This window comes from Danio rerio, chromosome 8, assembly GCF_052040795.2.
Source record: "Danio rerio strain M-AB ecotype USA chromosome 8, GRCz13ab, whole genome shotgun sequence".
NCBI classification, from domain to species: Eukaryota; Metazoa; Chordata; class Actinopteri; order Cypriniformes; family Danionidae; genus Danio; species Danio rerio.
The window spans coordinates 20,365,472-20,379,228 of NC_141028.1; the positions used below are offsets into that span (position 1 = coordinate 20,365,472).

Below are 13,757 nucleotides of genomic sequence, written 5' to 3' on the forward strand. Positions count from 1 at the left end.
TTGGTAGAAAAGAGATGTCAAATACCTTTAACAGTCACAGTGGCTTTAGTGCTGACAGATCCTGCATTGCACTCATATATGCCTGCATCACTGTCTTTTATATCACGGATGGCCAGCCTGGCCTCATTTCCAGACCGACTCACTAAATACTTTGAGGAATTCCAGATTAAACAGCCATCCTTGTACCAAACAATATGACATGGCTTTGAGGTCTTGCACAGCAGCATCAAACTTCCTCCTTCAATTGCTTCTGTGTTCTCTAAAGCTTTAGTAATAGTGGGGCGTCTTTCTGTGATTCAAAGCAGTCGCACAAAAAGCAACAAGTTAAGAAAAACATGTTTAATGCTGTGTTCAGTACATATTTATATGAATATGTTATAAGTCAATAAAAAGACACATTTAAAAGTTGTTTTGTCAACCCAGGCTCATTCTAAAAATGTACAGCTATATACATTTCTGGAGAGCACCAAATATGTCCCAGGATGAACGTTTTTTACCGTTTTCCAAGAGAAGCTGCTGTGTATGCTTTTTGAGATCTCAAATATCTATCGAGTTCCTTTCGCACCTGCTGTTCTCGTTTAAATCCGCCAGAGGCCGCTGTCAACTGACCGAATGACTGACCCACCCTCCTTCTTCCCTTAACCCAACCAATAGTGTTTTCAAAAGCACCGATTGATCCGCCCACCCACTTCCCTAAATCCGGAGAGGAAGTTTTAAACAGCAATCAAGAAAAAGAAAAGCCTTAGTCTGATTTTTACAACATTTTCAAATTTTACCACATTTTCATCCTGTATTTACTTGTTTATTTTATTTTTTGGATTCCGTTTTTGTCATATCCGTAGTCGTGGTCAACTCCTCTCTGCATCTCAAGTCTCATGGCAAGCTACTGGTCAAATTTTAAAGACAAAAAAAGTCCATACATACTTTTGGCTACATATTTCACAATCTCAAGAAATGTATATAGGGCTACGTTTTCAGAATGAGCCTATGTTGCAACTTGTTGTTCTAACTTCTAAACCTTAAAAGTTTGTATTAAATTGTATGTATTGTAATGCATTTTCTCTAATATACTGTCAGTGAATTTTTTTATCTAAAAAATAAATTGCTACAAATAATGTTTCAAAGATATTTACACAGTACAATCTAATTAACACCAGGCAAGCAAAATATGCACAAAGAATGCACAAATGTGGATTGCATCAAATGAGAAAAAAAATCAGCTTAATGTTAATAATGAATTGAACTATTACTCCTTTTAGTTTTATTAAAAAATTCTACATTACATTTTTTAATGTTCTAAAAAATGCTCAAAGTAAAGGATTTTTTATAGAGTGATAGGTGTCACCGACTCGGTCGCAGTCATTCCCTTCGCTGGCCAGCAGAGGTCACCATCACCGGACTTCTAAACATTACCTCATGCTTATACACTGATTGCCACACACACCTGCAGCTCATCCCACTGATGATCCACACACAAAAAAATAAGCAGCTCACACACTCCGTTGCGAAGTCTTGTTCTGCCCTGCCTGACATTACTGAGCATTATCTCCTTGCCTGATCTCCCGTGTATTACCTGGACTGTCCTAGACCTTGCCTTGCCTGCCGCCTGCCTCGAACTTTGCTTGTTACTTTGACTTTGATCCACACTGCCTGCCCTGAACCCAGCCTGATACCTCGCCTCTGAACCACGCCGCCTGCCTCTGACCCATGCCTGCTATTACACTCCTTGACAGTCAGCCGCCAGCCCTTAGACCCATTACAACTACGTTTGATGTAAGTTCGCACGTACGTGCGTATTGTGTGATTGTGATTAAACTGTGTTTAATAAATATACTGCAAAAGGATCCCTCCGTGTCAGACTCCTCGTTACAATAGGATTTAAAATACTGTGCATAATGTTAGTAAACATTTTTGGAGGTAGCCCATTTACCTTTTTTTAAATGAAATTGGGAAATGTAACTTTTAAACCGAAGTAGTCACATAATCATAACATTGTCTATGTTTAATATCAAAGCTGTAAAAGAAATATTGACTAGCGTCACCTTAAAGTAATCTCTGTAAAGGTGCAATGATTTATTTCAAACTTATTTGGTATGTAAATCTTTTCATGGTTTTATTATTGTTACCTCTGACTAACAGTGATGCGTATGATCTTTTGTCCCCAGCCTCAAAGATGATGGTGCCAGTGTCTTTCCGTGCCAGCTGTTTGAAGGTAAGAGTATGGTAGCCACCAGGAATCATCATGATCTCGTTAAGATCATTGGTGTACAGCAAGGTCTCGTCCAGGTACCATTTAACATCAGTGTAGTCACTTGGGCAGATTCGACACCTAAAGATGATGGTCTCCCCTTCTAGACACTCTTTATCTTCTAGCTCATCCACTATAACCACTTTTTGACCTGAAAATTGGAAATAAATGGAATAATCTAATAGATAAATAAAAAACCAAATGTTTAACGCTTTATTCTAGTACATACCGTTTACTAATCTCAGAACTATTTTAAAACAGTTAGATTCTGACAGAAGTTGAAGGCATTTGTTCACAGTAAATATTGTGATGTTTTTTATTTTAAATAAACAAATAAATATCTATTGATTTATCTGATTTGGCTACCTTGAACTGTAAGTAATGCCCTGCTCTGCATCATCCCAACATCACAGATGTAAACAGCACTGTCACTCTTCTCCAGGTTGAAGATGGTCAGAGTAAGAAGAACATCTTTCTTCTTCATTATGTACTTGTGCCCCGATCTGAGCACCATCAAGCCTTTTAACCATGTCACTGTTGTTGCAGGCTGCCTGGTTTCACACTCCAGGACCACTATGCCCTTTTCCTCTGCAAACACATCCTTCAGTTCCTTTGCAAAAGCATGCTGCAAATCTGAATACACAACAAGAAACATGTAAATGAGATTCACCAGAACCTATTAAAAGGATAATTCACAATTTTATAAAAAATGATGGGATCATTTACTCACCCCAGACTTGCAAAACTAGTTCCAAACCAGTTTGGGTTTTTATTTTCTTCTGTTGAAGGTAAAATAAGATATTTTGAAAAATGTTGAAACTACTAAACATTGGCATCCATAGAGGGAAAAACTAATATTATGGAAGTCAATGGTTGCAGATTTCCAACATTTTTCAAAATGTATTCTTTGTGTTCAAGAGAACAACAAACTGGTTTGGAACAAGTCAAGGGTGAGTGAATGATGACAGAATTTTCATTTTTAGCTTAACTATCCATTTAAATAGACACTAGCGCGTATTCACCAATTCCCTTAAACTATTCATTAGCTACTGTACACCGTACTGAAATGTACTTCATAAGATATGTTTCTTATTATTAGATAATTTGGTCCCACTTTATTTTAAGTGTCCTTAATTAATATGTACTTACATAGGAACTAATAGTTTGTTACAATGTACTTATTGTGTAAATACATGTATTTATTGTGTACTTAAGATTGATTTAATGCCTGTATGTAAATACATCTGTAACTAACTTCTGTAATTACATTTGTAAATACACTGCTGACCGATCTCTACACCTTAACCAACCCTTAAACCTATCCATACCACCAAACCTGTGCATAACCCAACCCCTATCCCAACTCAAGAGCACCACAAGTGTTCTCAAATACATTATGAACACAGTAAGTACAGTGTTTTTATTTTTTGATGCAACTACATAGTAGTTAAGGACACTTAATATAAAGTAGGACCGATAATTTAACTAATTCGAAAGGTAATAGTACATATTAAATAGATAATAAGCTAAACTATTAAATATTACTTATTTTAATTGTCACAAAAATAGTAGTAATAAATAGTAATAGGTAACAGCCTCTGATAAAAAATAAAGTACCTCTACCTTATGTGTAAGTACTAGGATTTAATAAATAAATACTAATGTGTTGAATAGGTAGTGGTATCTGCTGAATAAGCACTAGTGTCTATTTAATATAAAATATTATCTAAAGAATGAAAACTATCATCTAATAATAACAATATAATTAATTACTACTACTAGATTTTAAAGCTGTACTAGTACCCAAAGTAAAATCAGTAGTATTTAAAAGAATAAGTAATTATAACTAATGAAGTACATAGTCACAACATTGTAACAGTTAATAAAGAAGTATTTACCTCTCACATCTAATCTCGCCCTTGTTGCGATCCCATCAGCCTCACAGCAGTATTCTCCAGAGTCCATTATGGCTGCATTATGGATGATGAGCTTCACCAGATGGTCCTTTTGAGTGATTTCATATTTCGGGCTGACTCTAATTTGTCTGCCATTTTTCAGCCATTTAACTGTTGCATCCGGTTTGGTGATCTCACAGCTGAGCTCTGGATCCTCCCCGGGTGTCGCTTTTACATTGAGCATATCCCTAAAAACTCTCACAGGTTTCTCTGAGAAAAAAAGACACAGAATGAGCACATCTTCTAAACTGATTACTAAATTATAAATAATAATAATAACTGGACTCTAGGGATGCTCTGATCGATCAGCCGAAGATCGATATCGCCGATAATCAGATTTCATTACTCAATAATCTGATACTCAATAATCTGGCCAATCTCATGAACCGATCGCAAGTGTTACTGCTTATGAGTTTACAAGTAGAGAAAGACTGATTACTAAATTATAAATAATAATTATAGCTGGACTCTAGGGATGCTCCAATCGATCAGCTGAAGATCGGTATCGGCCGATAATCACATTTCATTACTCAATAATCTGATACTCAATAATCTGGCCGATCTCATGAACCGACCACAAGTGTTATTGTTTACGAGTTTACAAGTAGAGGAAGATGCACATGCGCAACTGGGTCATACATCAGCAGGGCTACAATCTTTTTAATTCGTTTTAGCTATTATTTTCTGTAAAGCTGCTTCTGACCATGACATGTCAACAAATTATATTAGCGATTATGTGAAACATTCTTAATTTATTCTCTTAGGCAAGAAGAAAGCTCAATGTAAGTATTATACTCAGAGGGAAAATGTGCTTTATGCATTGGCACAGTTATAGAAAGCTTGAAGCATCAGAATCGGCCGATCACCATAACAAGGAATTGGTACTCGGCTAGAACAGGGTTTTTCAAAGTCTAAGACAGTGGGCCTCCCTTTTGACACAACTTATCCATCGGCGCCCCCCCTCCTCCCAAACACACACACACACACACACACACACACACACACACACACACACACACATATATATATATAAAGACACAGACAGATGTCAGACTGTTAACTCACTTTTATCATCATTTGCATGAAAGTGCAATTATTTAGAGTAATAACAAGTATTTTAATATAACGTTTTTAAAACTAGGATGATGGTTCAATATGAATAAAACAGATCCAAGAACTGTTCATCCCAGTTAAAACAGTCGAAGTTTAGCGGGTCTCATGCTGTCATTAGCCAAAATATTTTGACAAACCACACATAAAGGTCGTGGTTCATCAGCTGGTCCTGTCCACGTAAATCCTAAACTCAAATACTGATCATCATATCGTCGTCTTTTGGGTTTAAGCCCTGAACTTGAAGGCTTTTGTGGCGAGGGGGCGTGGCCGAGAGCTATGGGAACGGAGTGAGGCCACCGCGTAAGTGGATCTGCGGTGCGCACCTGCCTCAGATCCCACGGAAGGAGCTCTGGATCATAAAAGGAGGAACAAGGGCAGAGGAAGCCGAGAGAGGACCGGGCCGGACATATTTTACTTTTGCTTTCAGTTTGACGGCAACCTCCGTGAGGAGCTGCCGTCACTGTTATTAATAAATCATTTTAAAACTGCGTCGGTTCCCCGCCTCCTTCTTCCCGGCGGCCAAAGGGCTGTGAACTTCATTACAGCTTTGAATCGGGGGGTCTCAGAAACCGACCCATTGTATTAGCAGGCATATACCTGTATTGGCGGGCTTGCCAAACAGAAGCGAATTCACAGCTATGGCCTTCTGGGTAAAAAAGGTTTTCTTATTTCAGACGTATTATTATTATTATTTTTTGCTTTATTTAATTAAAACGTTTAAATATAATAAAAAATACATATAATAATTAAACTTAATAATTATATTTTTATTATATTATATTTCTTCCCGCGCCTCCCCTGACATGCTCTGGCGCCCCCCAGGGGAGGCGCGCCTCACACTTTGAAAACCCCTGGGCTAGAACAAATCTAATCGCAGCATCACTACTGAACTCACCTTTGACAAAAAGCATAGTCCTGCAACTGAGTTCTTTGATATTACAGACCACTTCACCGGCATCAGATGTCATCACTTCCTCTATGCTCATTGTGTATTTGCGACCCTCGTTAGCGACTATGATCCGTTGATTGCTAACAATAAGCTGGCCATTCATATTCCAGAATGCTTCATCGGTGATATCATGGGACAGAACACACTCAAAACTGCAGCTTTCTCCTTCCAGCACAGTTGCGGTCCGTATGCGTTTGACAATAGTTATGTGGAGGTCTGGAAAAAGTCCCTCAGTTTAAAATGTAACAATTTGACATTTTTAAATAATGAATATCAACAGAAGTGGATAAGGGTGAAGTAATAATAACAATTAAATCATCTTGGGATTTGGTCCAAGTAATATTTTAAATAAAAAAAAACATCTTGGGATTAAAGTCAATATAATGTGAGATCAAACTAGTTAAATTTAAAAAAATAGTTCAAATAAAATGTTTAGGGAAAAAAATAGAGAAAAAAAAACAATAAACAAAGAACATTTGCATGTCTAAATGTCAAGAATTACATTAATCTTAAAATTTCAAAAAGATTTTCACAGAATTTAATAACTTTATTCTGAAATCTCGAGATGGTTAAATGTTTAATTATTGCTTTGCCTCTAATCCTCTTTCTATACACTTCAGTTAAAGAATACAGAAGGTAAACATACCCCGAACTGTGACTTTAGCTTTAGTTTGGCTGCAGCCAATATCACAGCTGTACTCCCCTCCGTCTTCCTTTATCAGCTTGTGAATTTTAAGTGTCAAGGATTTTCCCACATGGAGAATCTCATACTTCTCAGTGGAGTTCAATATTTCACCATCTTTCCTCCAGACTGGCGTCACAGATGGCTTGGAAACCTCACACTGCAGAAGGATTTCACCACGCTCTTCACCTGCTACATCCTCCAGTGACCTGAAGAACACTGCTGGCTTTTCTTAAAAACACACACAAACACACAGCAGGGCAAATGTCATACCTATATGTAAATGATACCAATCTAATAAATAATAAATAAATGATAAATAATCTATCCTTATTTTCAACATTCAAGTGAAGCCATTTGTAACCTGTTACAAATTTTGATTATTTTTATTTTATATTGTAAACTAGTATTTTTTATTATAATTATTTATTACATGTGGTCTCTGAGGCTGACACGATGGCTTAGCACTGTTGCCTCACAGCAAGAAGGTCACTGGTTCGTGTCCCGGCTGAGTTAGTTTGCACTTTTGTATGGAGTTTGCATGTTCTCCCCATGTGAGTTTCCTCCGGGTGCTCCGGTTTCCCCCACAGTCCAAACACATGCACTATAGGTGAATTAAATAAACTAAATTGGTCGTAGTGTATGAGTGTGAATGGATGTTTCCCAGTACTGTGTTGCAGCTGGAAGGACATCCGCTGCAGAAAAAAGGTGTGGATACATTGGCGGTTTATTCCGCTGTAGTGACCCCTAATGAATAATTTGACTAAGCCAAAGGAAAATAAATGAATGTGGTCTCTGAAATACTTGATTCTGACAGGTCAGTCACATCTGTTGAACATCTTGGATATTAAAAAAAAAAAAACAGTGTTGGAAACATAATGCAGATGTTAGAATCTAGAAAAGTAAACTATTTGCACACTATAGTAAATTTATGCAGCACAACATTCCAATGTACAGTACGAAAGAATGATAAATGTTGTATTATAAAATGTTCAAATAAGACAACAAATTCTCATAATGACAGAGGATGCATGCTTGTCAGATCAGACATCGAGAATTATAACCCTTAAATAGTGCTTTAAGAAAGTGCTTGGTGCATGGAATTAAAAATGCAATATTTGTTGTTAATTAGCACATCTGTCTCTGTTCTGAATGTAAAGTATAGAGCGCAGTTTATTTTACAATTCAGTTTTCTTATCCCACGATAAGTGAAAGCCTCACCTCTAACCCTGAGGAATGCAGATTCACTGATATCAAGGCTTTTGAATGTTATGCGGCTCTCTTGAGGAGTAAGACGTTTCAGTATCAGACTGTACACTTTTCCAGAGTTCTGGATTTTGTTGATGTGGTTGGTATGTAGCACTTTGTCATTGAGAAGCCACTGGACACTGGGCGACTCGTGATTCAGTTCACAGCAGAACACTGCAGTCCCATCTTCCTCAGCCTCTACTTGCTCCAGGTGTCTTATGATCTTCAACTTTTTCACTGTGTGATAAAGAAATGTATTTTAAATTAACTATTTAACTAAATATGTCTTATCAGAGCTCTAAAGATGCTTCATAAAAACTACTTTTGTGTTTTGAAGACTAGCAAGTGCACGTTGTGTCTAAGGGCCTACTCACACTATGCTATCCGAACAGTGCCAGGCCAGTTTCCCGGATTGTTTGAGAAGTGTGAGTGCGCTGAATCGGGGTTCACTTGGGCTTTGGCGCGGTACGCTTGTGTGTGAGTGCAAAATGTGCCTGAGCCCGAAACTGAAAGTGAGACGTGACTTTTAAGGGACTGTTTCATGTGTGTTTATTAATCATTCTTACTGTTCAATGAACGCAAACAAGCTTGCTTTGGCCCGGTTCAAAGCAACTGTACATATTGTGAGTCTGCCCTTAATCTGATATCATAGGTAAAAATCCATTGTAGTGTAGCGTAGTGCAGTGTAGAGTAGTGTAAGACTACTTTCCTGCCTGTCTGAATTGCTGGAATGTTCCACAATTAGACATTTTAAGGCTTTTAATCTCTTTTATTCATCTATGTTTGATACAATCTACATTGTAAAAAGTGCTACAAAAATAAAGACAGGCTAAGTTACAGCTGAGAGCAGATACCTTTTACATTGACTTTTCCTCTTGTTTCTGATCCACCAGCCACACAGCGATACTCTCCCGAATCTGCTGCCTTCACACCCAGGATGGTCATCTCAACCCGGTTCTTCTCCCGCTTTATTGTATACTTATTGGAGGCAAACAAAGGTGTTCTGCCCTTAAACCAGCGCACCACTCTGGGGGATGGACAGAACTCACAGCTGAGGGTTACTGACCCGTTCTCCTTTTCCTCCACATCTGAGATGGGCTGTTTGACAATTAAAGGCCGCTCTAAAGTATAGGCAAGAAAGGTTTCACTTTAAAAAGTAGAGCATACAGTAACTCCATGCTCTGATTTAGTGATCATCGATGTAAACATTAAAAAGATGAGTAACTTTGCAATTGCATCTCTGCAAGTAATTACAATTTTAAAATGCATATAATATATTTTTTAAAGTCTGTATGTCCTGAATGTTAATTTACCTGAATTTGAATAGGCATGAGCTCGTAAAAAGATTCTGACGGTATGAAAATCTTGGATAAAAATATCATGATTTCACAGTATCTTGCTTACTGCTCTAAAACAGTGGAGTCCCAACCTTTTTTTTTTTGCCTGAGACTCCATTTCCCTTCCGAAAAATATTATAAGGCCCTTGTAAGGTAACATTTAATTATATTATCACTCATGTAAATTAGCAGTAAGGATGACAAAAAATTTAGTTTTCAAACAAACAGTATGTATATTACTATATCTAAATATGTTTCTGCACAAATAATAGCCTAAATATAAAAGCAAATCATCAGTAGGCCGTTTGTTACTGAAAAACGTAAGCATTTGGCTTTTATATTGGCCCTATATTAATTGCCAGTTAGTTGTGACATCCCTCATCTCATTTTGGGAGTGTGTCAATTCTTTTGCAAAAACTGCTCTGGTCTTGTTGTGGTATTGGGGATGCGTTGTCTACAAAAGTCTTATTAATTTGGATGGCCTCATGCATTCGTTAGAAAGAACTTTGGCACAGATAATACACTGTGGCTGGGTCAGGGACTCTTTCCTTCTAGAAAATAGAATAAAACCATAATTCAGGTAACTATCTTGGTATTTCCTGAATTTTGTGTTTCCAGTTTTGCTAGTACTGCAACCTGAAATGTTTGGAACTTCCTCACCAGGGTCCAGTTGGCTTCAGTCAGTATTAGCTGCTGAAGGCGAATGAGTGAGACACACTCTTTTTTTGTGGAGGAAAAATGATAAATTTGTCAATTTTTTTGGTCAGCCAGGTGATGAAATGAACTAAGGCAACATATGATTGTTCCCCTAATTTGTGCACTGCTTAATTTAGATTTTTTTTATTTTATTTTACATTTTTTTATTTTATTTTATTTTAATATTATTTTTAATATTAAATAATATTTAATATTATTAAATAATAATATTATTATTTAAATAAATAATATTTTATTTTTATTTTATTTATTTTTTTATTTTTTTATTTATTTATTTTTTTTATTTATTTGCTGAGACCTCCTTGTTGGCCAGGACCCCCTGTTGGGAACTGCTGCACTAAAATATGTTCTTCTGGGTAAAAAAATAAAAAACTTCCTAATTAACACTTGATATTATATTTTAAGAAACATTTAAAATATGATATACGACTTCTGCTATCTTTGGATACTTTGGATATAAAGTAAGTAAGCCACTGCACTGTTCAAGTGTATAGCACATAGGATGCACATAGCAGCAGTGGATGTTGCTTTATATGTTGCAATGTGTTTCTCAAATTTTTGCTGAATCATGTGCTGACCAGTAGCTTTTGATGAGGAGGACTTTTCTGCTTGAGGTACTGTTGCCCTAAAAAACTAAACAAAATAATATCAAAAAAGCATGTAAAAAAAATAAAAAACTTACACATACTTTAGGTATAGCAGTATTATCTGCAAGTTTAAAACCTTGACTTTTCCAAACTGCGGTGAACCTTAGAAAACAGTTATCATCCCATGCTTAAATTTGAATCTCTCTTTATTTGATTGACTTTCTCAAAGAACCACTGAATTAAGCCACCCTGTAGTAAAAAATACATTTGCTGCTTGTTCAAACTACTTATTTTAAAATACTTGAAACAACAAAATTCTTATGTTTTTTTTAGGGTTTTTAAGGGTGGTGGGGGAGGGGGGCAACCTAATTGTTTTTTATTTCAATCCACCTAAAATTCATTAAAACGATTAAGTTAACTTTTTTGGAGGGGGGGGGGGGGGTGGGGGGGGGGTACACCAGTATATACATATACATCCGATTTTTCATTATAATCTCTCTAACTATATAACATACCAAGCAGCAATCATACACTGGGGTTTCAATACTTTTTATTTTATTTTATTTTATTTTATTTATATAATTATGTTATTTTGTATATATATATTATTATACAAAATGCAAGCTAAATAAACTTAAAAAAATTTATTAGACTAGCGTTTTTTATTTAAAGTTCATTAAATCATTCAATTGTAAACTAATGGGGAAAAAAACAAAAAAGAGAGGAAGATGGGAGTAATTTAGGAAAAAATACAATGAATATTTTAAGGCCCGAAGACTGTGTAAAGGGGAATATAAAAATACAGTGTGAGCATTCTTTTTAATTACACTGGCTACATCCCTACACTGAATATTTTAAATAACAGCATAATTACCTGTAACTGTTAGTTGAGCTTCTGACTTGCTCTTGCCCGAGGTGAACTGTACAGTACCACACATACTACTGTCAGTTTGGGTAAAAATAAGCCTGTGAGAAGTTCCTTGCCTCTCAATCCTAATGTCTGGACAGGGGAACAGTATCTGCCCATTCAGGGTCCATTTTGGAGCCCTCTCCAACTTAATACTGGTTTCCACTTTAAAACAAGCCTCTTTAGGTTCCATGACCTCGACAGAACTGAGTCCTCTCAAAATACTGATGGCCTGCTCTGTAACAATAAATCATAAAAGTCTTAATATTTCAAGCAGACAGACTGAATGGAGGAACTAAATGAACTGTATTTAAAGTTTGCATTTATTTTAACCTCACCTTCTACAAAAAGTTGGCAAGAAGTCCTCTCATCAACAGCATCACAGATAAAAGTGTCTTCATCTGAAGACCCCACATCCTCTATGATGAGTTGTCTGTAAACACCTTCACTAACAACTTGGTATTTTCTATTTGGCACAATTTCTTGGTTTCTTTTAAACCATTCAACCACAGCATTGGCACGGGAGACCTGACACTCCAGTAATGCTCTGTGTTTGTACATGGCAATCTTCACCCTCAGCGGCCTTACAAAATGAACCGGAAGCTCTGCAATGATGATATTTAGTAAATTGGAACACAAAAAAAAACCCTGAAAAAAAATATATGTGCTTTTTGTTACCTTTGACTCGTAGCATTGCTGTTGAAGAGACCCTCTCAGCGGTGAATCTGATCTCACCGGCATCTTCTGATCTGACTGATTTATAGGTTAGGGAGTGTATTTTACCTGTGTTCATGAGATTTGATTGAATTTGAAAGAGCTGTAGAAAATTGCATTTTAAAACAAAAAGTTATCTATGAAAGAATTTTTGGTCATTCTAAAAAAGAAATCAGCATAAAAAAAAAATCAGCATAAAACAAACTGCAATATATTTTTCCTCAGGTTTTAATGAAGATTTTACAAAAGAAAAATGTTTGGGAATTAACTGGATGATTGCATAAAGCACTGCAGTTGTGACGTCAAATCCTAAATGTTATTTCCTCAGTTTTATAACATAACTTTTTAATTTTGGGTAAAACAAAAATCAGTTGTAAACATAAATTGACAATACTTGGATGTTTTGCAGTTTGTTCTACATAATTTATACTCAGTAGTGTAAAGTAACATATACAAATTACAAATACTCACACTACTGTAATTAAGTAGTTTTTCTCAGGACTTGTAATTTACTCAGTAGTTTTAAAATGTTGAGTACATTATTAGTGCTGTACAGAGACTGTTTATAGTCTACTGATGAGAAAATGAAGGATGATGACTGTATGATGACTGAAATCACTAAACAGCCTTAAACAATCACTAAATGGAACGAATGAAGAATTGAAGGAATGGGCAAAATAAAGGAAGGACCGAACAAGGAATGGAAGAAAGAACTGAACAGAGGATCGAACTAATGAAGAAGGGAAGGACCAAATTAATCAACATGTAGATAGAGTTATGTTTTCAGAATGAGCCTGGGTGAAAACAACTAAAAGGGCAAGAAAGCACTGAACAAACTAAGAAAGGAAGGAACTAACGAATTAATGAACAAAGGACCTAATGAAGAAACAAAAATCTGAACAAACGAATGAGTGAATGAATGGAGGAACCAAGAAAGGAACAAAAAACTAGTAAAGTATGAAACGAACAAACAAATAAATAAAGGAAGAAACCATGTAAGGAAAATTGGAAGGAACAAACAAATATAGGAAGATCTCTAAATGCACTACAGAATGTTACATTTTCACATCCCTGCACAAACTGCATGTAAACACATCAACATTTCACAGTGTAATGCTCACTACTCTTGAGTACTTTTAAAAGGGCTTTTAAAACTTTTTACTCATATTTTGAGTAATATTCACAACAGATACTTTTATTGTTGCACTACATATTTGGGCAAATAATGGTACTTTTATTTGAGTATGATTTTTCAGTACTCTTTCCACCACTGTGCATGCTGAAAATGTGAATTTGGCAG

The 13,757-nt window shown here is 36.1% G+C and overlaps 1 protein-coding gene and 1 long non-coding RNA gene across 2 annotated transcripts in view; one reads left to right on the forward strand and one right to left on the reverse strand.

The window, feature by feature from the left end:
* The window catches only part of LOC147842616 (uncharacterized), a 1,013,036-nt gene that overhangs the window by 940,767 nt on the left and 58,512 nt on the right, over positions 1-13,757 (forward strand). The gene's annotated exons all lie outside the window — the stretch shown is intronic.
* The window catches only part of obscna (obscurin, cytoskeletal calmodulin and titin-interacting RhoGEF a), an 83,541-nt gene that overhangs the window by 65,356 nt on the left and 4,428 nt on the right, over positions 1-13,757 (reverse strand). The window contains exons 7-17 of the mRNA XM_087264451.1: positions 12,422-12,526; positions 12,082-12,348; positions 11,711-11,980; positions 9,050-9,316; positions 8,169-8,432; positions 6,912-7,178; positions 6,212-6,481; positions 4,147-4,413; positions 2,615-2,881; positions 2,127-2,399; positions 26-289 (exon numbers count right to left, since the gene is read on the reverse strand). Coding sequence (XP_087120577.1) covers positions 26-289; positions 2,127-2,399; positions 2,615-2,881; positions 4,147-4,413; positions 6,212-6,481; positions 6,912-7,178; positions 8,169-8,432; positions 9,050-9,316; positions 11,711-11,980; positions 12,082-12,348; positions 12,422-12,526 — 2,781 coding nt within the window. The remainder of the gene's footprint in view (positions 1-25; positions 290-2,126; positions 2,400-2,614; positions 2,882-4,146; positions 4,414-6,211; positions 6,482-6,911; positions 7,179-8,168; positions 8,433-9,049; positions 9,317-11,710; positions 11,981-12,081; positions 12,349-12,421; positions 12,527-13,757) is intronic.